The sequence below is a fragment of the Pelophylax lessonae genome (genome assembly GCF_965119305.1).
Source record: "Pelophylax lessonae genome assembly, chromosome: 1".
In the NCBI taxonomy this organism is placed as follows: Eukaryota; Metazoa; Chordata; class Amphibia; order Anura; family Ranidae; genus Pelophylax; species Pelophylax lessonae.
In genome coordinates this window covers 796,924,134-796,949,877 of record NC_138768.1, presented here as the reverse complement: position 1 = coordinate 796,949,877, position 25,744 = coordinate 796,924,134, and the positions used below count along the sequence as shown (strand labels likewise).

Genomic DNA, 25,744 nt, shown 5'->3' with positions numbered 1-25,744 from the left:
AACGACAAAGATGACCTACTTAGGGACCACCGACATGAAGGGGGGACTGGGGGGGGGCAGGAGGGGGAACACGCAGGACCGACTGTCGGGGGGACAGTTACTCAATACCAGGAAGAAGGCGGGCACCACTCTAGACAGAACCTTCTCAGCACCGAAAATGGGGCTGCTGTCGGCCAGGAGGAACACTGCGACTCAGCCAAGACCCTGGTCGTATGCTAACTCGCAGGCCAGCCCACGTCCAGTGGGGCTAAGTCGGGGCCAACAAAGCGTGGAGCTCTGGTCTGCGCGCGTTCGCTGGCCAGACTGGGGGGGACCACTGGATCTAGATATCCAGCCCGCCGCCCAGTCCGGCAGTTTATTGTAGATCTCAAAAGAAAAAAAAACAAAAAAACAAAAACAGAACAGGATGCAATTACGAATATATTCTAAGTTAACAGGATGCAATTAAGAATAGGTTAAACACATATTGCTCTGTATGTATTACTTCTCTTTTGTTTTTTTTATTCAGCAGTTCCTGTTGGGGATGATGAAAATGATTTTCAGGTACATTGCCTACTGTTCGACCTTTAGGTAATCAAAGGCCTAGCTTCTTGACCAGTGAATCAGTGGGCACACAGAGGCCCGTGAGTCGTTAGGCTGCTTAACTTTCACTTTGCCTTGTTTGTAATACGATGGAACAAAGAATGGTTTTTGTACTGTACTATACTTTTAGGTTGTTGAAAACTCAAAGAAAAAAAAAAAAAAAACCCATTGGAAAGAACAAAAAAAAAAAAAAAAAGAAGGAGGAGGAGGGAAAAAAAAAGCCATTTATAAAAGGAAAAAATTGCCAGGACCAAACATCACGGCAGGGATCCTTACTCCTGACTAGGCAGAAAAAAAAAACTAAAGGCCTATAGCGGGGGGGGGGGGGGGGGGTGGTATACCAGCTAGGACTGCCTATAGGCATAGCCAAGTCTTCTTTCTGCCTAGTGTTCTACTCCTGTAGGGGCGATGTAACCCTATGGTCCTGAATATGGAGCGCTATTGTTCATCAATGAACGAAAGAGAAAAAGGTATTGGTGCAACCCTAATATGAACCAATTTGCTTCCAGGTTTTTGCTCTGGTTCACACAGCTGTAGCTTTGAAATTGCGCTACTTCAGTGGGATTTCAAAGCCGCACATTAGAGCAAATTGCATTGCCGATTTCATTGTGGCTTGCGACTTCATTTAACAGAAGTCTATGCGAGTTGTAATGAAATCGGTAAAAAGCAGTGCAGAAAACGAATTGTCAAATCCTATGACAAGTCGCACCGGTGTGAACAGGGGCTATAAGGGATTGTAAAGGCACGCCTTTAGTCCTGGTTCACACTTGTGCGATGCGGGAAGGCTGCGAATTCGCAGCCTGTTCCCGCATCGCAAACGCACATCTGGCAGTTCACACAATGTTAACGACACCCCCAGTTTGATCGCATATCGCAGTGCGATCTGACAGTTCGCACAGGATCGGATCACACAAGTGTGAACCACTGTGCGATCCGATCCTGATGCGGCTGGAAAAAAGGGTCCTGTGCGTGTTTGGTGCAATACAGTGTATGGCTGAATTCGCATCCGCACCTCCGATCGCATGCAATGAAGGAGCAGTGCGCTCCGAATTACATGCGATCGCCGCACTCGCAGTCATGTGAACCGGCCCTTACAATCACTTTAATATCAAAGCCTAATTGAACAAGCTGAAGTTAGAAGCTGATTGGCTACCATGCACAGCTGCTCCAGATTCTTTGCAGAAATGCACCACTTTGGGAGGCTAAAAATCTAAAAAATGTTTTGCAAACTTAAACTTGCTTCTGTAGAGAACGCACATGGCTGACACCATCAGTCAAATACAGGTTATACATTTACATAGGAAGCAAGAAGATTGTATTGGTGTGCCAATGACTATTTCCTTTAAGGCTTACTTAGCAAGATATGCGTTTCCAATTATATAGCTTTGTAAGGCAGCCCATAAAACAGTCATCCAAGGAACAGGAAAATGCATTATGTTTATGAGTCATTTGGCTAGCTATGGTGACAGAAAAGGCAAAAAATAAAACACACCCATAAAACATAAATTAAAAAAGGCAAGCAATACCGTATATTCAAATGTCATGGTAAACATACACTCACCGACCACTTTATTAGGTACACCTGTTCAACTGCTTAGTAACACCAATTGCTAATCAGCCAATCACATGGCAGTAATTCAATGTATTTAGGCATCTAGACGTGGTAAAGACAACTTGCTGAAGTTCAAACAGAGCATCAGAATAGGAAAGAAAGGGGATTGAAGTTACTTTGAATGTGGCATGGTTGTTGGTGCCAGACGGGCTGGCCTGAGTATTTCAAAAACTGCGGATCTACAGGCATTTCACACACAGCCATCTCTCGGGGTTTACAGAGAATGGTCCAAAAAAAGAGAAAATATCCAGTGAGCAGCAGTTGTGTGGACCAAAATGCCTTGTCCATGTCAGAGGAGAATGGGCAGACTGGTTTGAGATGACAGAAATGCAACAGTAACTCAAATAACCACTTGTTACAACCAAGGTATGAGGAATGCCATCTCTGAATGCACAACACATCAAACCTTGAAGCAGGTGAATTACAGCAGCAGATGGGCTACAGCAGCAGCAAGACCACACCGGGTGCCACTCCTGTCAGCTAAGAGCAGAAAACTGAGGTTACAATTCACACAGGCTCACCAAAATTGAATTGAAGATTGGAAAAACGTTGCCTGGTCTGATGAGTCAATTTCAGATGCGACATTTAGATGTTAGGGTCAGAATTTGGCGTAAACAACATGAAATCACGGATCTATCCTACCTTGTATCAACGGTTCCGGCTGGTGGTGGTGATGTAATGGTGTGGGGGATATTTGGGCCCCTTAGTAATTGAGCATCATTTAACCACTTTACCACAGGAGGATTTTCCGGTCTTACGTCCAGGCCACTTTTTGCGATTCGGCACTGTGCGAATTTAACTGACAATTGCATGGTCATGCGACGCCGTACCCAAACAAAATTTACGTCCTTTTTTTCCCACAAACAGAGCTTTCTTTTGGTGGTATTTGATCACCTGTGCGATTTTTACTTTTTGTGCTATAAACCAAAAAATAGCGTAAATTTTGAAAAATAACAATATTTTTCAAATTTTTTATATGAAAATCCCCCCCCCCCCCAAAAATGTAAAAATCTATTTTTTTTTAAATTTTTGGCCAATTTGTTTTCTGCTACATATGTTTGGTAAAAAAAAAAAAAAAACGCAATAAGCGTATTTTGATTGGTTTGCGCAAAAGTTATTGCGTTTACTAACTAAGGGAAAGATTTCTGTCATTTTTGGTGTTTTTTTTTTAACGAGTAATGGCGGCGATCTGCGATTTTTTTTTTGCGGGACTGTGACATTGCGGTGGACAGATCGGACCCTTGACTGACATTTTTGACACTTTTGGGGGTACCAGTGACATTACTACAGTAATCAGTGCTATAAATATGCACTGTTACTGTAAAAATGACACTGGCAGGGAAGGGGTTAATTTTATTGGAGAGGGAGGGGTTAATGTATGCCTGGTGCTTACTAACGTGTGTGGGGGGAGGTGACTGTGTGACACAGGGACAGATAGCATGTTCAGCTATGCTGAACCCTGCAATCTGTCACTGTTTGTCACTTAGGAGATCCGCCCGCTCTGTTTACACAAGCGGGCGGATCTCCAAACTCGATTCCCCGACGATCGGGGAAGAGCAGCGGCGATCGCCGCCGCTCCTCCCCTGGCCCGAATGAATACAGTGGGAGCGAGCCTCCGGCGGCGCGCGAGCGCCATCCACAAGGGGAGGAGTCCAGCGACGTAGGTCTACATCGCTGGACGATAACTAACCACTTTGCCGCAGTAGAGCTCGAGTGAGCGGTTGGCAAGTGGTTAAACGCCACGGCCTACCCGAGTATTGTTGCTGACCATGTCCATCCCTTTATGACTACAGTGTACCCATCTTCTGATGGCTCCTTCCAGCAGGATAATGTACCATGTCACAAAGCTCAAATCATCTCACCACTGGTTTCTGGAAAATGAAAAGGAGCTCACTGTACTCCAATGGCCTCCACAGTCACCAGATCTCATCCAATAGAGCACCTTTGGGATGCGGTGGAACGGGAGATTGGCATCATGGATGTGCAGCCGACAAATCTGCAGCAACTGCGTGATGCCATCATGCCAATATGGACCAAAATCTCTGAAGAATGTTTCCAACACCTTGCTGAATCCATGCCATAAAGAATTAAGGCAGTTCTGCAGGTAAAAGGGGGTCCAACCCGGTACTAGCAAGGTGTACCTAATAAAGTGGCCGGTGAGTGTAGAACTCACACCAAACCCCATATTGATTATACAACTGTATGTTTAAAATAAGAGTTCATCAGATCTAAACTAAAGTATTCGTAAAATGAATGTTTTTCTCATTAATCTCATACAGTCTTACATACTATAAACAGTCTGATTATATCTATATGAAATAAAAACAAACAAAGCAATAAAAATAATAATTTGTAAGTTCAAGCCACAGGCAAATGACATGCAATTCTATTGAAATAAGGTGAATTATTACACGACAGTAAAGAAAGTAATGTATGCATTAAAGACGCCCTTGCACAGAGGAAGGATGGAAGGTATAGGGAGGAATGTACAGATATAGTATGCATTTACATCCCACAAGGTCACCAGGAATAAGCGGCTCCTACACTTGGCAAGGCTAGTACATGCCTCACCCCATGGTAAGGGGGTCTTCCCAGCAAGGACTAATAAAACAAGGCATTCTGGTGATGCTGCACATTTGGTACTCACCATGAAAGCAGCAATTCCTCAGAGATCCAGAATCTGCTGCCCCATCCTGACTTGCATCACACATCAGGGCCCTGTGGCTGCAGAGTACCAGCCTGCAGCTGCCATACAGCAGGGAAGTCCAGCCAGCTAGCATAACATGCCTGGATGATGCCGGGTTCCCCTCAGAGGGCCATCACGTGCATCTCTGCTGTCAGCTCCTTTCTTCAAAGAGCACCGAGGGCTGGGACATGGCAAGGCTGACTGCAACAGCCATTTCAATCAGCTGCAGATGGAATACACCCAATCACCACAATCCAGCCTCCTCTCTCATGCCTTGCTACAGCAAGTAATGAGAGCAGCATCAATAATAGCAGCCTGTGTCTCTCTGGGCTCAGGTTTCCTCATGGATGCTCACTAACCCCTCCCAAGGCTCTGCATAACTTTTACCAGCATTTCCAGATAATGCACAGAAAAAAGAAAAACACATTGCGGGAATTTATCAAAACTGGAGCAGCTGTGCATGGCAACCAATCAGCTTCTATCTTTTATAGTCAAAGCTCAACTGAACAAGATGAAGATAAAAGCTGACTGGTTGCTTTGCACAGCTGCTTAACAGTCTGTCTGCTCCACTTCCGATAACACCCCCCCCCCCCCATTGTAATTTATATTATTCCAGCATCTGGACACAAGATCACACATGCTTTAAGTCATTAACCACTTTACCACCGGAGGATTTTGCTGTCTTATGTCTGGGCCCCTTTTTGCTATTCAGCACTGTGCGAATTTAACTGACAATTGCGCGGTCATGCAACACTGTACCCAAACAAAATTTACGTCCTTTTTTCCCCACAAACAGAGCTTTCTTTTGGTGGTATTTGATTACCTGTGCGATTTTCATTTTTTTGCGATACCAATTAAAAAATGCGACAATTTTGAAAAAATAACAATATTTTTCTACTTTGACAGTTAAAGTGGAGTTCCACCCTATTTTTATACTTACCTCCATCTTCTCGCTCCGGGTCACCTGAAAAATAAATGGATAATCGCATATTTTTTTTTTTTTTACTTACCTCGTAGCGAAGAAAATATACTTACCTTACTTCCTTCTTCCTCCTTCCTCGGCCGCGGCCCGTCGTCACTTCCTGGCTCTGCAATGATTCCTGGGAGCTGAACGTCATAGCTCCCAGGAATCATTGCGCCTGCACCGGCCCCGACGTCACTTCCGGGTCGCGCGCGTCATCCCCTTCTAAACAGCTTCTGGGCATGCCCAGAAGCTGTGGAGGGGTGACGCGCGCGACCCGGAAGTGACGTCGGGGCCGGCGCAGAGCATCGTGGGACCACAGAAGGCGGAAGAAGACGCCGAAGAGGACGCGCTGGCTTCAAGCTGCCCACATCTGAGATGGCAGCGCTGGACAAGACGTTTGCAAGGTAAGTATTTCGTCTTGCAGGTAAGTGCAACCCGGGACAGATCAGAGGCTAGCCATTGTGGAATGCACTAGCCCTGACTGTCCCGGGGGTATTAAAAAAAAAAAAAACAAATCCTGGGTGGAACTCCGCTTTAAAAAATATCCAATATATTCAATTTTTGTCATATATTTAGGCCAAAATGTATTTAGCTACATGTCTGACAAAAAAATTCTCAATGATAGTATTTTTAACCGCTTTATGACCGGAAGGTTTTACCCCATTCCTGACCAGGCCATATTTTGCGATTCGGCACTGCGTTACTTTAATGGACAATTGCGCGGTCGTGCAACGCTGTATCCAATTTAAATGTATGTCCTTTTTTTCCCCACAAATAGAGCTTTCTTTTGGTGGTATTTGATCACCTGTGCAATTTTTAATTTTTGCGCTATAAACAAAAAAAGAGCGACAATTTTGAAAAAATTATATTTTTCACATTTTTTTTATATGAAATTCCCTCCCAAAAAAATGTAAAAATCAAAATTTAACATTTTAGGCCAATTTGTTTTCTGCTACATATTTTTGGTTAACCACTTGCCGACCGCCGCACGACTATCTACGGCGGCGGTCAGCCCCTCACAGGCAAAGTGACGTAGGTCTACGTCGCTTGCCTGTGAGGGTTTAGGGAGCGAGCGCGCGCCGCCGGAGGCGCGCTCCCGCTCCCGCGTAAAACAAGTGTAAACAAGCTGCCTGTCATTCTCCTCTCTGTATGAGAGATGATCACATGGATCTACTATGTAGATCCATTGATCACTCTGCATACAGTTGAAGCCACAGCCAATCACAGTTAGAATCACGCCCCTAGGGACACACACAGCCCCTCCCTCTCAAATAAAGTTAACCCCTTCACTACCAGTGTATTTTTACAGTAACAGTGCATATATATAGCACTGATTACTGTAGAAATGTCACTGGTAACCCCAAAAGTGTCACAAATGTCAGTCAAGGGTCCGATCTGTCCGCCGCAATGTCGCAGTACCGCAAAAAAAATCGCAGATCGCCGCCATTACGCGTTAAAAAAAAAAACAACAAAAATGACAAAAATCTTTCCCTTTGTTAGTAAACGCAATAACTTTTGCGCAAACCAATCAAAATACGCTTTTTGCGATTTTTTTTACCAAACATAGGTAGCATAAAACAAATTGGCCGAAAATATTAAAAAATTTTGATTTTTACATTTTTTTTGGGGGAATTTCATATAAAAAAAAGGGAAAAATATTGCTATTTTTGCAAAATTTACGCTCTTTTTTTGTTTATAGCGCGTGATCAAAAAAATCGCACAGGTGATCAAATACCGCCAAAAGAAAGCTCTGTTTGTGGGAAAAAAAGGACGCCAAATCACAAAAAGCGTATTTTGATTGGTTTGCGCAAAAGTTATTGCGTTTACTAAGGGAAAGATTTCTGTCATTTTTGGTGTTTTTTTTTTTTAACGAGTAATGGCGGCGATCTGCGTTTTTTTTGCGGGACTGCGACATTGCGGCGGACAGATCGGACCCTTGACTGACATTTTTGACACTTTTGGGGGTACCAGTGACATTACCACAGTAATCAGTGCTATAAATATGCACTGTTACTGTAAAAATTACACTGGCAGGGAAGGGGTTCATTTTTATTGGAGAGGGAGGGGTTAATGTATGCCTGGTGCTTACTGACGTGTGTGGGGGGAGGTGACTGTGTGACACAAGGACAGATCGCAGGTTCAGCTATGCTGAACCCTGCAATCTGACCCTGCCTGTCACTTCGGAGATCCGCCCGCTTTGTTTACACAAGCGGGCGGATTTCCACACTCGATCCCCGACGATCGGGGAAGAGCAGCGGTGATCACCGCCGCTCCTCCCCATGCCCAATTCCCGCTGTAACTGAATACAGCGGGAGCAAGCCTCCTGCGGCGCGCCAGTGTCGCCGAGAGAGGGGATTGTCTGGCGACGTAGGTCTACGTCGCCAGACGATAACGAACCACTTTGCCGCAGTACAGTCAACATGACTGGTCGTCAAGTGGTTAATGTATAAAACCCTTTAAACAATTTTTGTCCTGTTTAAGTTTTCCTTCATTTCCAAATTTATATTCGAATTATGATTATTAACTGTACAGTGCATCCGGCAAGTTTTACAGCGCTTCACTTTTTCCACATTTTATGTTCTGTTACAGCCTTATTCCAAAAATTTATTAAATCCATTATTTTTCTCAAAATTCTACAAAAACAATACCCCATAATAACATGAAAGAAATTGGTTTGAAGTCTTTGCAAATTTAGTAACAAAAAAAAAAAAGAAGAATGTAAGCTCTAACGAGCAGGGCCCTCTGATTACTTTTGTTCCAAATTGTAGTGTAACTGTAATGTCTGCCTTTATTTTGTTAAGCGCTGCGCAAACTGTTGGCGCTATATAAATCCTGTATAATAATAATAATAAAAAATCACATATACATAAGTATTCACAGCCTTTTCCATGACACTCAAAATTGAGCTCCGGTGCATTCTGTTTCCACTGATCATCCTTGAGATGTTTCTACAACTTGACTGGAGTCCACCTGTGGCAAATTCAGTTGAATGGACAGGATTTGGAAAGGCACACACCTGTCTAAATAAGGTCCCACAGTTAGCAGTGCATGTCTGAGCACAAACCAAGCCATGAAGTCTAAGGAATTGTCTGTAGAACTCCGAGACAGAATTGTATTGGGGCTCAGATCTGGGGAAGGGTACAGAAAAGTTTCTGCAGCATTAAAGGTCCCAATGAGCACATTGGCCTCCATCATCTGTAAATGGAAGAAGTTTGGAACCACCAGGACTCTTGCTAGAGTGGGCAGCCCAGCCAAACTGAGCAATCGGGGGAGAAGGGTCTTGGTCAGGGAGGTGACCAAGAACCTGATGATCACTGTGACAGAGCTCCGGTGTTTCTCTATGGAGAGAGAACATTTCAGAACAACCACCATCTCTGCAGCACTCCACCAATTAGGCCTGTATGGTAGAGTGGCCACACAGAAGCCACTCATCAGTAAAAAAAGGCACAGGACAGCCCGCTTGGAGATTCCAAAAGGCACCTAAAGGACACTGACCTTGAGAAACAAAATTCTCTGGTCGGATGAAAGAAATCTTGAACTCCTTGGCCTGAATGGCAAGCACCATATTTGGAGGAAATCAGCCATCGCTCATCACCTTGCCAATACCATCCCCACAGTGAAGCATGCTGGGGGCAGCATCATGCTAGGAGGATGTTTTTCAGCAGCAGGAACTAGGAGACTAGTCAGGAACAAGGGAAAGATGAATGCAGCAATGTACAGAGACCTCCTCGATTAGAAAACCTGCTGCTGAGCGCTCTGGACCTCAGACTGGGGCGAAGGTTCATCTTCCAACAGCACAACGACCGTAAGCATACAGCCAAGATAACAAGAGTGGCTACGGGACAACTCTGTAAATATCCTTGAGTGGACCAGCTAGAGCCCAGACTTGAACCTGATTGAACATCTCTGGAGAGATCAGAAAATGGCTGTGCACCGATGCTCCCCATCCAACCTGGTGGAGCTTGAGAGGTCCTGCAAAGAAGAATGAGAGAAACTGCCCAAAAATAGGTGTGTCAAGCTTGTAGCAGCATATTTAACCACCTCAATACTGGGCACTTTCACCCCCTTCCTTCCCAGACCAATTTTCAGCTTTCAGTGCTCTTGTACTTTGAATGACAATTACTCGGTCGTGCTACACTGTACCCAAATGAAATGTTTATCATTATGTTCACACAAAGAGAGCTTTCTTTTGCTAATAATTATTCACCACTGGGATGTTTTTTGTTTGAAATAAGCGAAAAAGAGTGAAAATTTTGAAAAAAAAAAAAAAAACATTTTCTACTTTGTTTCAAAAAATATCCAATAAAATCAAATTTCATCATAAATGTATTTATTCTGCAACATGTCTTTGGTAAAAAAAATTCCTGATAAGTGTATGAGAATTGGTTTGTGTGAAAGTTATAGAACCTACAAGTTGGGCTACGTATCATTGAAAATTGATCAGTCCTGATGTACTGACTAGCTATCTCAAATTTTTGAGGCCCTAAAATGTCAGGACAATACAAATACTTCCCAAATGACCCCTTTTTGTAAAGAGGACAATCCAAGGTATTTAGTAAGAAGCATAGCAAGTTTTTGCCCACAATAGTGTGGGTAAGGAAGATTTTTTTCAGAAAATTGTCATATTAGTAAGGTATTTCTTACACATGGCATAGATAAACTTACAATTACACCCCAAAATATATTCTGCTACTCCTCCTGAGTATGGCGATACCACATGTAAGACTTTTCCACAGTCTGGTCACATAGAGAGGCCCAACATCTAAGTAGCACCGTCAGGCATTCTAAAGGCATAAATTACACATTTAATTTCCTGAGTATCCATTACATTTTTGAAGGCCCTGGAGCACCAGGACAATGGAATTACTGGCAAAGTGACCCCATTGTGGAAAGCAAACACCCCAATGTATGTTCTATGAGGCATATTGAGTCTTTTGAACATGTCTTTTTTTCCACAGGTTTTTGGAAAATGAAAACGTACTTTTTTTTTTCACACAAAGTTGTCAATTTATAAAGATATTTCTAACACATAGCATGTACATAGCAAAAATTAGACCCCAAAATACATTCTGCTACTCACACGATATTCCATGTGTGAGACTTTTCCACAGCCTGGCCACATACAGACAGAGGCCCAACATCCAAGTAGCACCTTCAGGCGTTCTAGGAGCATAAAACTTACCCTTTTCATTCCCTCAGTACCTATCACATTTTTGAAGGCCCTGTGACAGATGTTGATCACTGGGATGTGGCAGATGTTCACTGGGACAGATGTGGCATATTATCACGGACAGATGTGGCATATTATCACGGACAGATGTGGCATATTATCACGGACAGATGTGGCATATTATCACGGACAGATGTGGCATATTATCACGGACAGATGTGGCATATTATCACGGACAGATGTGGCATATTATCACGGACAGATGTGGCATATTATCACGGACAGATGATGTGCGCCAGATGATCACAGACCGATGCGGCAGATTATCACTGGCATATGATGTGCGCCAGATGACCACGGAGAGATGTTGGCAGATGTGCACCAGATGATCACCGATAGATGTGGTAAATGATCACAGACAGATGCGCTAGATGATGTGTCCCAGATGATCATGGACAGATGTGGCAAATGATCATGGAGAGATGTTCACTAACAGATTTTACTGGGACATGTGTGACAGGCGTTTTTACTATGTTGGGGACACTGTGTGTTGGGGACACTATTTGTGTGTTGGGGACACTGTGTGGACACTAGCAGGGTAAACAGTAAGTAAAGATCAGTAAAACCGCTCTATACTCACTGATCACCACCTGCCAGCACCTATCCGCTCTCCTTCTCCTGAATATGTGAGGAGACGCAGAGACAATCGCTGTGACAATGGCTCTATTGACATCACATGATGGCTGTGATTGGACACAGCCGTCATGTGATCAGGAGAGTCAATCACAGGGACCTCCTGCCTTACGGAGTTGCGCTGTGTCCAGGGGACACAGGCACACAGGCGCAATCTCCCTCCTTCTGAAGGACAATCAGAAGGAGGAAGCTCCTACCTGGCTATACATTTTTAATAAATTTGCAAAGATTTCAAAGAAATGTCTTTCACATTGTCATTATGGGGTATTGTTTGTAGAAAAATAATGAATTTAATCCATTTTGGAATACGGCTGTTACTTAAAATGTGGAAAAAGTGAAGTGCTGTGAATACTTTCCCGATGCCCTTAATATGTATGTATGTATGTATGTATGTATGTATGTATGTATGTATGTATGTAGATGGTCTTGCTTGTGCGGATAACTGCACATCTGAAATTTTACTTGTATACAGGGACTGATAAATGCAAGTAAAAGCCCAGATGTGACGTTATCAAAATACAACGGCAACCTGCCATCGATTTGTACAGGCAACCGTATGCAAAACCTGTGATTTCCAGGTCAGGTCCAGGTTTTATATGGTGTACGGTCATCTACACCTATGTGCATTAACCCTAAATGATGGACCTATGAAGAAACATATACTTACCTCTCCTACTGCCGCACCACCAATCCTTAGAAATCCTTAGCTGAAGTCTTCAGGGGGAATAAACACTTATGGAAGGGTAAATCTCTGGGTTCTTTCTGTTGACTTTATTTTTAATTTTTTTTAAGTACTTGCCAATACCAATTACCGATACCTATTTTCAGCATTTAGGGAGATCAAGAGGAGGATGAGGAACAGGGAGGGGAGTCTATCTAGGGCTGCCATCTCATTGCGTTAAACCAGGGAACACATTAATTACACAGGGTCTGTGGCTGATTAGGGTGTTAATTAAACCCCGTGCCTTATGTGCAATATATTAGCCTCAGTACCTGTGTAATTAATGTGTCCTGGTTTAAAGGGATGAGGTGGCAACCCTATCTCAATTATTTATCAGCGTGCTGTGTAAAATTACCACCTGGACGAGACCAAGTGATAAAGAAACACAGCACTCCCATCACTCAGCACTACTGGCCCCACATTTAGGAGGAACATGCTGTCATCCTACGTCTTCCAGTCCCATCTCTTCCAAACCATGTCCCCCTCCTCCTGCAACACTGGCCGCTGTTCCCCAACTCATAAAACCAATGAGAAGGGACTAAAAACACAAAAGGGGGGGGGGCACTGTTCCAAAATAGTAGAAACCAGGATAAATCCATGAAGTCCAAAGAAGATAATTTATTGTTAAAATTTCATCATGGTCAGATAATTGTGTACATGCTAACAATAGATGCTTGTAGAAATTAAAGGTGGAGATGTGCAATAACTTGCATGGATGGTAAGGTGCAGGTAGAATGGACGGATGGCTCAGCCCCTGGATCTCCTGAGGGTCTTGACAAGTGACTGCGCCGGTGAAAGCGGGGGAGACCCGCACAGACTCAGAGGGAACATCAGATGCCGGTGGAAGTACTTTGCAAGAGATACATACAGTGAGGGCACCAGAAAGCTGGAGACCATGCAACCAGAAAAAAAGCCGTTAAGACACAGGATAACTATAATCCAAACTGGGAGGATGCCTCCTGCAGCATCCTCCCAGTTTGGATAACCAGGCTTGGACACATCTAAGGAGGGATTTTTGTCCACTCTTTACAGATCTTCTCTAAAGCCCTAAGGTTCCTTGGCTGTCACTTGTCAACTCAAAGTTTCAGCTCCCTTCATGAATTTTCTATAGGATTAAGGTCCAGAGACTGGCTAGGCCACTCCATGACCTTAATCTGCTTCTTCTTGAGCCACTCCTTTGTTGCCTTGGCGGTATGTTTTGGGTCATTGTCATGATGAAAAACCCAGCCACGACTCATCTTCAGTTTTCTGGCTGAGGGAAGAAGGTTCTAAATCCAATATTTTACAATACATGGCCTTGTCTATTGGCCCCTCAATGCAGCAAAGTCCACCTTTACCTTTCGCAGAGAAAAAGCCCCAAAGCCTAATCTTTCCACCTCCATGCTTGACTGTAGGGATGTGTTCTTAGGATCATAGTCAGCATTTTCTTCCTCCAAACACGGCGAGTTGAGTTAATGCCAAAGAGCTCAATTTTGGTCTCATATGATCACAGCACTTTCTCCTAATCCTTCTCTGAATCATTTACATGTTCATTGGCAAACTTTAGATAGGCCTGTACATGTGCCTTCTTGAGGAGGGAGACCTTGCGGGCGCTGCAGGATTTTAATCCATGGCGGTGTATTGTTACCAATGAATTGTCTGGTGACTGTGGTCCCAATTGTCCTGAGATCATTCACAAGCCCCTTCTGTGTAGTTCTGGGCTGATCCCTCACTTTTCGCATGATCATTCTTACCCCCATGAGGCGAAATCTTGCATGGAGCTCCAGACCGAGGGCAATTGATGGTTAATTTGCATTTCTTCCATTTGCGAAAAATCACTCCAACAGTGGTCTCCTTCTCACCAAAATTCTTGCTGATGGTCTTGTAGCCCATTCCAGCCTTGTGTAGGTCTACAATCTTGTTCCTGATGTCCTTTGACAGCTCTTTGGTCTTGTCCATGATGGTGAGGTTTGAATGGAAGAAAGATTCTGTGGACAAGTGTCTTTTATACACATAATTTAAGAAGGTGCTCCTAACGACTACTCATTAACAGGACTTATTTGTGTACCACATGAGCACAAACTGAAGCCAGTTTGTGGGAGCTAGAATTTGTTGGTTGGTAGGGGATCAAATACCTATTTTAGTTACTGAACTGCAACTTAAATTTATAACATTTGTATCCTGTGTTTTTTGTGGATTTCTGGTTGATATTCTGTCTCGATCATTAAAAAATAACCTATGAGAACAATTCTAGACCCTTCATTTCTTTGAAACTGGGCAAACTTACAAAATTTGCAGATCATCAAAAAACGATTTTCCCCACAGTATATCTCCATCTATATCTACAGGTATTAAATACCCAGTTACCAGAATAACTGGATTTTTGTCTTACCGTAAAATCCTTTTCTCTGATGTTAATGGACAGATACTGCTCCATATCTTCTTGACCCTTGGGTTTATCCTGCCCCCTACAGGAGTAGGACACTAGGTGAAAAAAGTTTGACTACACCTATAGGGCACCTTCCCAGGGTGTATACTCTCCCACTTCCTGCTATAGGTCTTCAGTTTTGTAACAAGCAGTGCCAGACGAACATATAACCCAACTCAATAGAGGGGCGGGTGCTGTGTCCGTCAATGAACATCAGAGAAAGGGATTTTACGGTAAGACAAAAATCCAGTTTTCTCTTTCGTTCATTGATGGACACAGCTCCATATCTTCTTGACCCTTGGGACGTCCCAAAGCAGTATCAACATAAGGCGTGGGAAGAACACAGCAATAAACACTTCCCAAAGGCTAAACGTAGCCAACCAGGTAAAACTGGAGCTCAACCAGCACAACTGGAGCTCACCTGACAATACACCCTCAAAAGAGGACTAATCCTCTCCAAAAGTGGCCTGCAAAACCTTGCGGCCAAAGGCAGCATTCGTAGATGCCAACACATCCACCTTCTAAAATTTTGTGAAAGTGTGCACGGACGACCAGCGCCACTGACGCCTGATGACAGAAGGCCAAAGAGGCACTAAGCGCCCTTGTAGAATGCGCCTTAACAGGGAAAGGAGGATCCTGACACTTACTGGAGTAGGCCTGCACCACCGTCTGCCTGATCCATCTAGAAATGGTCGCAGCAGACGCGGCCAGCCTCTTACGGGGTCCATCCGTAAGGACAAATAGGGAATCTGATTTTTGGAACGACTCAAATCGCCGCCAGGTATACCCTTAATCGCCCAAACCACATCCAAATGATGCAAGGCAATCTCTTTAGGTCTTAGGCTTAGGACACAAGGAAGGCAGCACAATGTCTTCATTTAAATGGAAACCAAAGACAACCTTAGGAAGGGACGACTGGCATGGACGAAGCACCACCTTGTCTCTGTAAACCACCAGGTGAAAATCCGACACCACCTTTGGAAGAGAGCACTGTTTAGGTCGGAGGACCACTTTATTCCTATGGACCACCAAATAAGGTGAATGACAAGACAACGCAGCCAACTCAAGACACCCTGCGAAGCAGAAGTAATAGCCACGAAGAAGGCTACCTTCTGTGACAAAGTAAGCAGAGGAAGCTCACAAATATTTTCAAAAGGCAGATTCTGAAGAACTGACAGCACCAAGTTGAGGTTCTATGGAGGTAACGGAGACCTCACCGGGGGGAGCCAGGTGGCGGACCCCCTGAACAAAGGTGTGAACCCAGTAATTTTGTGGCCAATGGGTGCTGAAAGAAAAATCGCCAGGGCCAAAATCTGGCCTTTGATTGTATCTCCTTTGATGGAGACACCGAAAAAGAAATTGGGGGGGGGACCCCCGAGACGCACACCAAGCAATGTACGCCCCTCCAGAATCGATGATAAATCTTCCTAGAAGTAGATTTTTTAGCTTTTAACAGCATAGGAATCACCAATTCAGACACCCCTATACTTCAGCACCTGGCTTTCAATAGCCAAGCCGTTAAGCGAGAGACTGTAAAGCAGGATGGAGGATCGGCCCTTGAGCTAAAAGATCTTCTCTGAGAGTGAGTCTCCAAGGGACATCGGTGACCAGCTGTACCAGGTCTCTGTACCAAGACCTGTGAGGCCAGTCCGGGGCCACTAGGATGACCATGAAATCCCTTCTGCCTCGATTCTTCGCAGGAGTCTCAGAAGAATTTTCGGAGGAAATGCATATATCAGACGATATTGGCCCCAAGGGGCCACCAGAGAATCCGTGGCATCGGCCAGAGGATCCTAAGACCTTGCTATGAACCTCTGAACCTTCCAGTTGAGACGAGAGACCAACAGGCCCATATCAGGAGACCCCCCACTGGAGACACAGTTGAGGAAACACCATCAGGTGGAGAGACCATTCTCCCTGATCCAACGTCTGCCGACTGAGGTAGTCCACCTGCCAATTTTTAACCCCTGGAATATGCACAGCAGATATGGCTGGAACAAAGTGTTCTGCCCACCTTAGAATGCCGGCTACTTCCTGGGCCACTTGGTGCCCCCTTGATGATTGACATATTCCATTGTCCGGTTGAATCCTTACCGGGCGCCCCTGCAGACGATCCGTCCATTGGGTCTGGCAAAGCCGGATCACCCAAATTTCCAGGATATTGATCGGCAGGCTGGAGTCCTCCTTCAGAGTCCAAACCCCCTGGGCTGAGGCTGAGTGCAGGGTCAGGCCCAGGTAGTCCAGTTTGGTGGACGGGACCAGAGCAGATTTTTGGAAATTCAGTTTCCACACGAATTCTTGCAAAGTTCGCACCGAAATGTCCAGATGGTCTTTTAAAGGCATTTGAAAACTCTGCTTGCAGAAGGAGGTCGCCCAGGTACCCCAGTACCTCAATTCCCTTCTGCCGTAGCAGTGCTAACACCGGGCGGGCCAAAACTTTTGTTAACACCCGAGGAGCCGAGGCGAGACCAAAGGGTAACGCCACAAATTGGTAGTGCTCCTCGCCCACTGCAAAGTAAAAGAAAAGCGGATACCCGACATATAGTGGGATATGAAGGTAAGCGTCCTTGATGTCGATAGAGGCCAGAAAATCCCCTTGATGAAGGGATGCCACTACCGTGCGAATGGACTCCAGATTCTAGAAATGGTACAATGACCCCTTGTGAGAGCAGATCCTATACCGCCCCAAGAAGACCTCGTAGGCGATCTGGGGACATGCACAGGTTGAAAGGGAAATACCTTGCCGGAGGCAAGGACCGAAACTCTATCTTGTAACCAGACCAAATATACTCGTAGACCCATTTGTCTTGAATCAAGGAGGTCCACAGATCCGGAAAGAAGCAAAGATGTCCTCCCACCCCAGATACGGGTATGGACGCCCCTTCAGGCAGAAGTGGGCTTGTCTGCAGTCCCGGAGGAACCCGTTTTCAGGCTTACCAGGCCAGGGCTTTTTGGAACCCCCTGCAGGGTTACGGGTGGATTTCGATCCCTGGTCCTTACGTCCCGAAGGACGGAAGAACTGCTTATGGGCCGAGAAGAAACGTTTGCGTCGAGACTCTGCTCCTGGTAGTCTGCAGAAGCAGAGTACTCTTACCTCCTGTAAGACCCTTAATGATCTCCTCCATGGAAGCTTCGAACAGGGAAGATCAGTCAGTACCTTCTTGGAAGCCTGCCACAGATCAGCATTTCAGCCATATCATGCAGCGAAGGGTCACGGCTGTCATGGACACCCTGCAAGCTAAGGAGGCCACGTCTAAAAAAGGCATCACAGATATACCGCAACCCCTGAACCAACTGGTCCGCCAGCCCTGCCAGGTCAGGAAGAGGCGATCCCTCTTCCAAATCCTGGCGCAGGAGCTTAGCCCATTCCGTTAAGGTCTGGGAAACCAAGGTTATGGAAAAAACGGCCACAGAATGGAACCGGCCATGGTAAAAAAGGTATCATACCAGAGATTCAGCTCTCTTGTCAAAAGGGTCCTCCACCAGCAGAAGGGTGGCTTTATTCAACCTGGAAACACCACAGGTCGCTTTAGGTACCCCGACGTGCGTTTTGAGGAACCCCACTGACTCGCAACATTGCTGTTGAAATAGTTGGGAAAGGGGAATATCTTTCCAAGTTACAGCTATAGCAGAAAGAGAAGCCGTTTAGCACCCACAGTGACTCACCACCCCCTACTCAGGTACTGACACAGAGTGCCAAGCTGCATGCCGTGCGGTGCTCAGAGAGAAAGAAAAAGTTTCAGGAACTGACACTAGAGGCCCAGAGCTGATTCACCGCTCCATAGGCTTCAAAAACATGGCCGCCGCGTCATAGCAATGGGAAACTACAAAAAAACGTCCGCCGGACTACACAAACATGGGCACCGATAGATAGAGCAGTCAAACACAGCAATATGGCGACTCCACACAACTCCCGGGACCCCAAGGTACATTTGAACAGCATGTGAGGGCCCCAGCAGGACCATCCCCCCCAAAACAGCGTTTTGAGAAGCTGGTGGCGTGCCCCGCCCCCCCGGACCCCAGCACCTGCTTGACGACCCCAAACATAACAGGCACTGCCATTCCGGAGGGGGGGGGGGTTGGCGTGGGTAAATGGGGGGTGGTCCGCAGAGGGACCCTGATAGTGAGGGAAGCATTCTGTGGGAAGGAAGGGTGCTCTGGGGTCCGACCAACCCAAGGAGGGGTCCAAGTCCACCCCGAAAAACCAACAGAAGGGAGGGGGGCGGGCACTACTCACCACACCTTGGGAATGGACGGGCACCGCTCCAAGCAGACCACCGCACCATCTTGGAATGAGGGTGTTGTGGGCCAGAGGCATGCTGCAACTCTGGTCGTGACCAGGGCTACGTATCCTCGCCAGATGTTCACTTGCCGGCCAGCCCCCATCAAGTGGGGCTATGTCGCGGCCAACCTAGCACAGAGCTGAGGTCGGGTCACGCTCGCTGGCCATACTGGAGAGACCGTAAGGATCTAGAATATCCAGTTTGTCGCCCAGTCCAGCAGTTGATTGTAGTTCCCATAGGAAGAGGATTGTAGTTCTCACAGTAACAGAAAATAATAAAAGAAGCAAAAAATGACATTTACTATAAGGAAAAAATGCTAGGACCAGAGATCCCAGCAAAGAAACTAGGTCCTGACTAGGCAGAAAAAAAACTGAAGACCTATAGCAGGAAGTGGGAGTATACCCCCTGGGTCTGTCTTATGGGCGTAGTTAAATGTTTTCCACCTAGTGCTCTACTCCTGTAGGGGGCAGCATAATCCCAAGGGTCAAAAAGATATGGAGCAGTGTCCGTCAATGAATGAAAGAAATAATGTTTTTTCAGTACTGTGCCTTATACACAAAGCCAAAGTTACATCTAACTACCTGAAGAAGAATAAAAGGTAAATCTCCAATAAAAGCCAATTGAAAGCTCCATCTCAGTCCATCTCAGGGCCGATTCACACTAAAGTGATGTCAAGACATCGCATGTGATTCGCACCGCACTGCTATGCAAATCACATTCGATGTCTGTGCGATGCAAATTCAGCCATACAGATTGTTTGGCTGAATTTGCATCGCATTCGGACCAAAGTGGTGCAGGACCCTTTTTTTGGTCGGCACCAGAATTGGATCGCATGGGTGTTCACATCTAATCCGATTCCTGTCCGAATTGACAGTTCGCACTGCGATATGCAAACTAATCTGGGGGTGTCAATAACTTTGGCAGTGTGAACTGCCTGCCAGTTGGGTGCGGTGCAGTGGATTTGCAGGGTTACTGCATCGCACCAATATGAACCGGCACGTAGACTTTGTGGAACCATTTAAAAATGTGCATGGTTTCATTTTCATTTTGTGTGTTTTTTTTTTTTTTTATATAATCTTTAAGGCTACGTTCACATCTTGGCGTTGCTATTACAGGCGTTTTTATGGGCATTTTTTCAGGCATTTTTATGGGCGTTTTTGCAGGCGTTTTACAGGCGTTTTTTGTGCAGGCGTTTTTAGATTGACTAGAGACCAATGGAAAACGCCTGTAATCTGCCCAAAAAGAAGCTCATGTACTTTTTTGAGCATTGGGCGTTTTGCTCACGGCGTCAAAACGCTCAGATGTGAACAGGGGCCATTGAAATGAATAGGATTTGTCTTGTTGGGAGTTTTGAGAGCTGATCCTAGAGCAGAAAAACGCCCCCAAACGCCTACATGTGAACGTAGCCTTAAACAAAATGACTCAAAACAAAGAAAACTATTTTTAGCATCAATACTTTGAAACCAATATTGTGAAGAACATTATTTCAATCAAATAATGGTTAATCAAATATATAAAAGCTACAAAGTATAAGCGTTGAGATTTATGGAATTGCTCCAGAGAATCAATCAGCGTTCAACTGTCATTTAGGGAACACTTTAACTAAACAAAAAATCTGAAAGTCCGCAACTTTTTTTTTTTTGTAATCCACAGCAGTTTTGATGAACTTTCATGTGTTGGGTGGCGTATATCCTTTCTTGCCACATGATTCTCTGTTGTGCAACTTCCCTCTGTCTAAGGCAGCAGGGAGCATCGAAAGTACATGGTCTGCACATTCAACTGACTCAGTTTGTGATTTTTTTTTTACCCTAAGGCATTCCCTGCACTAGGTAAAAAATGTTTTGCCCCCTACCTCCCCCAAACACTCACCTAAGCCCTGTATCGATCTACCATAGTGCCTATCTGCAGGTCTCCTTCCCAGTCTCTCTCTTCTTATAGGAGGACTGGGCAGCACAGCAGTGGGTGTCATTGGCTTCTGCTGCCGTCAATCAAATCGTGTGAGCAGAGAGTGGGGCCAAGCCACGCTGTGTGTCTATGGACACACACACAGCTTGGTGAAAAAAAACCTGCATATCTGCCCCAATAGCAAGAGGCTTGCTATAAAAGCAGAAACAGAAATGAAAAAAAAAAACAAAAATCACTTTTCAAATTGCATCAGAATTGCATATACATGTGATTTCTGTGCATTTCCACTGAAGTCTATGGAGCCATAACACAACACTGGAATCGCACCAAAGAACCTTTTCCAAAAGTCCTCCATGCTCAGTCACATTCATGTGAATGACTGCCATTGAAAACAATGTGATTTCCATTGTCATGTTGTTCTGTGCGACTCTGAAATCGCACCAGTGTGAACCAGGCCTAAACAGTGTGAACCAGGCCTAAACAGTGTGAACCAGGCCTAAACAGTGTGGATAGAGAAATCTCTCCTGCTTGCTATATAGTTAGATACCTGAACAAAGTTTTGAAAAATCGACAGAGCTGGGTCCAAATTTCCTGATCAATCAATTACTGCCTCCTATGAGATACAAAGTTTGGCGAGCCATCTAGCTCCCACAGGGGCATCCACAGCTCAACAGGAATTGATCAAAGTTTGCAATCTGTATCAGCTTTACTGTTCCAATAGGGACAGAAATGACAATAAAAGCTGACTGGGGTTCTTCCCTCTACTTCAGAAATATACACTGTATTACCAAAAGTATTGGGACGTCTGCCTTCACACGCACATGAATTATAATGGCATCCCAGTCTTAGTCTGTAGGGTTCCATATTGCGTTGGCCCACCCTTTGCAGCTATAACAGGTTCAACTCCTCTGTTCTGGGAAGGCTGTCCACAAAGTTTAGGCGTGTGTCTATGGGAATGTTTGATCATTCTTCCAGAAGTATATTTGTGAGGTCAGGCACTGATGTTGGAGAGAAGGCCTGGCTCAAAGCCTGCGCTTTAATTCATCCCAAAGGTGTCCTATCGGGTTGAGGTGCAAGCCAGTCAAGTTCCTTCACCCCAAACTCGCTCATCCATTTCTTTATGGACCTTGTTTGTGCAATGGTCCAAATCATTTGGCGAAAGGGGGGGGGGGATTATTATGGAGTGGGGCTGTTTTTCAGGGGCTGGGCTTGGCCCCTCAGTTCCAGTGAAGGGATTTCTTAAGGCTTCACAGCATACCAAGACATTATGAACAATTTCTTTGACTTTGACGTAGTGGTGGGCTTGAGCACGATATGGCCATATGGTGGGACTAAATCCCCATTTTTATTTGTGAATTGTCTCCATATTCGATAGTCATTTCTTTTGCATGTGTGCGCTATTCTTTTTTAATATAAAGGTCAGGCACTGATGTTGGAGAGAAGGCCTGGCTCTCCGCTTTAATTCATCCCAAAGGTGTCCTATCGGGTTGAGGTCAGGACTGTGTGCAAGCCAGTCAAGTTCCTTCACCCCAAACTCGCTCATCCATTTCTTTATGGACCTTGTTTGTGCAATGGTCCAAATCATTTGGCGAGGGGGGGGGGGGTATGGTGTGGGGCTGTTTTTCAGGGGCTGGGCTTGGCCCCTCAGTTCCAGTGAAGCGATTTCTTAAGGCGTCAGCATACCAAGACATTATGAACAATTTCATGCTTCCAACTTTGTGGGAACAGTTTGGGGTTGGCCCTTCCTGTTCCAACATGACTGTGCACCAGCGCACACAGCAAGGTCCATAAAGGGCCAGCCCCAAACTGTTCCCACAAAGTTGGGAGCATGAAATTGTTCACAATGTCTTGGTATGCTGACGCCTTAAGAAATCCCTTCAAATGGAACTAAGGGGCCAAGCCTAATCCCTGAAAAACAACCCCACACCATAGTCCCCCCTCCACCAAATGATTTGGACCAGTGCACAAACCAAGGTCCATAAAGACATGGATGAGCGAGTTTGGGGTGAAGAAACTTGACTGGCCTGCACATAGTCCTGACCTCAACCCAATAGGACACTGTTGGCATGAATTAGAGTGGAGACTGCGAGCCAGGCCTTCTCCAAACCAGTGCCTGACCTCACAAATGCGCTGGAAGAATGGTCAAACATTCCCATAGACACACTCCTAAACCTTGTGGAAAGCCTTCCCAGAAGAGTTGAAGCGGTTAAAGCTGCAAAGGGTGAGCCAACTCAATATTAAACCCTACGGACTAAGACTGGGGTGCCATTAAAGTGATTGTAAAGTCTGTTAAAAAAAAAAAAAAAAAACACACAACAGTTTGTTTTGCACAGGGCAGCCTGGATCCTCCTTCTCGGGTCCCTTGTTGCTGCTCCTAGTCCCTCCCTCCTGTGGCGTGCCCCCACAGCTAGCAGCTTGAGCAGAGCTGCAGCTCCGTGTTTATTCAAACACAGAGCTGCCTTTCAGCCCCGCCCCCTCTCCCCTGATTGGCTGAGACACAGCCACGGCGCCATTGGCTCCCACAGCTGTCATTTAAAATCAGTTAGCCAATCAGGAGGGAGAGTCCTGGACTGCTGAGGGACTCGTGGACATCGCTGGAAAGAGATGGGGCTCAGGTAAGTATTAGGGGGGTGCTGGGGAGGCTGCTACACACAGGTTTTTTATTTTAAGGCATAGAATGCCTTAAGATAAAAAAAAAAAAACTTCTGACCTTACAACTCCTTTAAAGTTCATGTGCGTGTAAAGGCAGGCGTCCCAATGCTTTTGGAGATATATATATATATATATATATTTTTTTTTTTTCTGTCACTACAGTTGTTGGAGATTTTCACTTATTTCTTATCTGATGAAACTATGGTCTCTATGATAGTAAATCATCTCTCAAATGGAGCCCCTGATCTCAGTAAAAGTGCTAATTCTTCAAACTATTCAATACTGAAAATGAAAACCATTTTCTGGACATACACTTTTTATTTTTAGTTTGGACAGCAGTGTGCAAATGACAGGCAAAAATCGGATTCCTTAAGAAATCACCTAATAAAATGAGCAGTACACAATGTATTATGAGCCCCATTACCTGGAGAGTACAGAATTCTCTAAGGACTGTCATCCAACTGTCTGTAGGCATTAGTTCATATAGAACAGTTAGTTCTGTTTCTTCATATCTTGTTTAACCAGCTCTGCACCTTCTGCCGTTCTATTTTTGAAGCAATCGTCAGAGGGCTCGTTCAGCTTACATCTGCTGATGCTGACTCAAATATTGTCTGTGCATTAAATTATTAACCTATATGATGCATTGAACTGCACACAGATTATGGAAAAGCTTTTATTACAGAGATGACAAAGCCCAAATCACAGGCTACAATCTCATCATGAAGGGTGGAACATTCACATAAGATTAATGGAGGGAAAAAAAAAAAATATTGATCAACAACAGCTCCCAGATGGCAATATTCCACACCTGCAAAAATAAGCCCATACTAATTAAGCATTACCTAGGCTGTGGCAACGTAATCCAGGCACCTACCCACACCCATCTATAAGTGACCCCTCAACCTACTGCGGTGCCTTAAATGCCGAACCACTATGATATGCCAGTTTAAACAGTGGCAGTTTTTAAGCTGCCCCTAGCCTTACCATAAATTCCTATTAAGCCATCACTATATTGGGCAGGTTTACAGGCCAATCAGAACATACAGCCAAATAGAGGTGGTGGGCCAGATGCCAAAAGCAAAAAAAAAACGGAATGGTAAAAATGTTAGGAATCTGGACCGTCATCTAATAGGTACGACCAGGCATCCCAGTTATCTGCACTGAAATGCAAGACTATTCAGTACTTTTAGGCTCCGTTGACACATAGGCGTTTGGAATTAATAATTGAAATCAATGGCACCTAAACACACTTCTGTGCGATTTGACATCAGCACAATTTGAAACCACAGGCAGAATTACGGCGATTCCACCTGCAATTCAAAATGCCGGGGTGTGAAAGGAGCCTTAGGCTCCATGTACACGGGACGTTAGGAAAGACGTGCTGCAAAGCTAGTTCTGACGCCGGGAAAAAGCAGCTGTTAAACGTGCTTTCAGTAGCTTTTTCCATTAGCGTTATCGCACATTTGGCCACGTTGCTTTTAGCAGCGTTTTTTCTGCCTCCATTAAAAATCAATGGTTTCCTATGGGAGCCTATTGATTTGAATGGAAGGCGCACCGCAAGTCGGATCAAGATAATCCGACTTGCGGTGCGACGCGACTTGCGCTGTGAGATTCTTGAGGGGGAACTCCACGCCAAAATCTGAAAAAAAAACTGCGTGGGGGTCCCCCCCCAGGTTCCAAACCAGGCGCTTTGGGTCTGGTATGGAACTTGAGGGTAGCCCCACGCCTAAAAAACAACGTGGGGTCCCCCCAAAATCCATACCAGACCCTTATCCGAACATGCAGCCCGGTAGGGCAGGAAGGGGGAGGGGATGAGCAAGCGGCCCCACCCCCCCTGGACCATACCAGGCCACATGCCCTCAACATGGGGGGGGTGTTGGTGCTTTGGGGCAGGGAGAGCTCTGCACCCCCCACCTCAAAGAAAGCACCTTGCCCCCATGTTGATGGGGACAAAGGCCTCATCCCCACAACCCTGGCCGTTGGTTGTGGGGGTCTGCGGGCAGGGGGCTTCTCGGTATCTGGAAGCCCCCTTTAACAAGGGTGGCCCCCCAGATCCAGGACCTCCTCCC

General features: G+C 45.3%; 1 protein-coding gene across 3 annotated transcripts in view; it reads right to left on the bottom strand.

The window, feature by feature from the left end:
- The window catches only part of TBC1D14 (TBC1 domain family member 14), a 242,555-nt gene that overhangs the window by 54,886 nt on the left and 161,925 nt on the right, over positions 1–25,744 (bottom strand). The window contains exon 1 of one of the 3 annotated variants that reach the window (XM_082261401.1): positions 4,842–5,123. The exons of the other annotated variants lie outside the window; for them this stretch is intronic. Within the exon in view, the coding sequence (XP_082117527.1) occupies positions 4,842–4,844 (3 nt within the window). The 5' untranslated portion in view covers positions 4,845–5,123. Of the gene's footprint in view, positions 1–4,841; positions 5,124–25,744 lie in introns of those variants that run through there. 3 annotated transcript variants of the gene reach the window in all.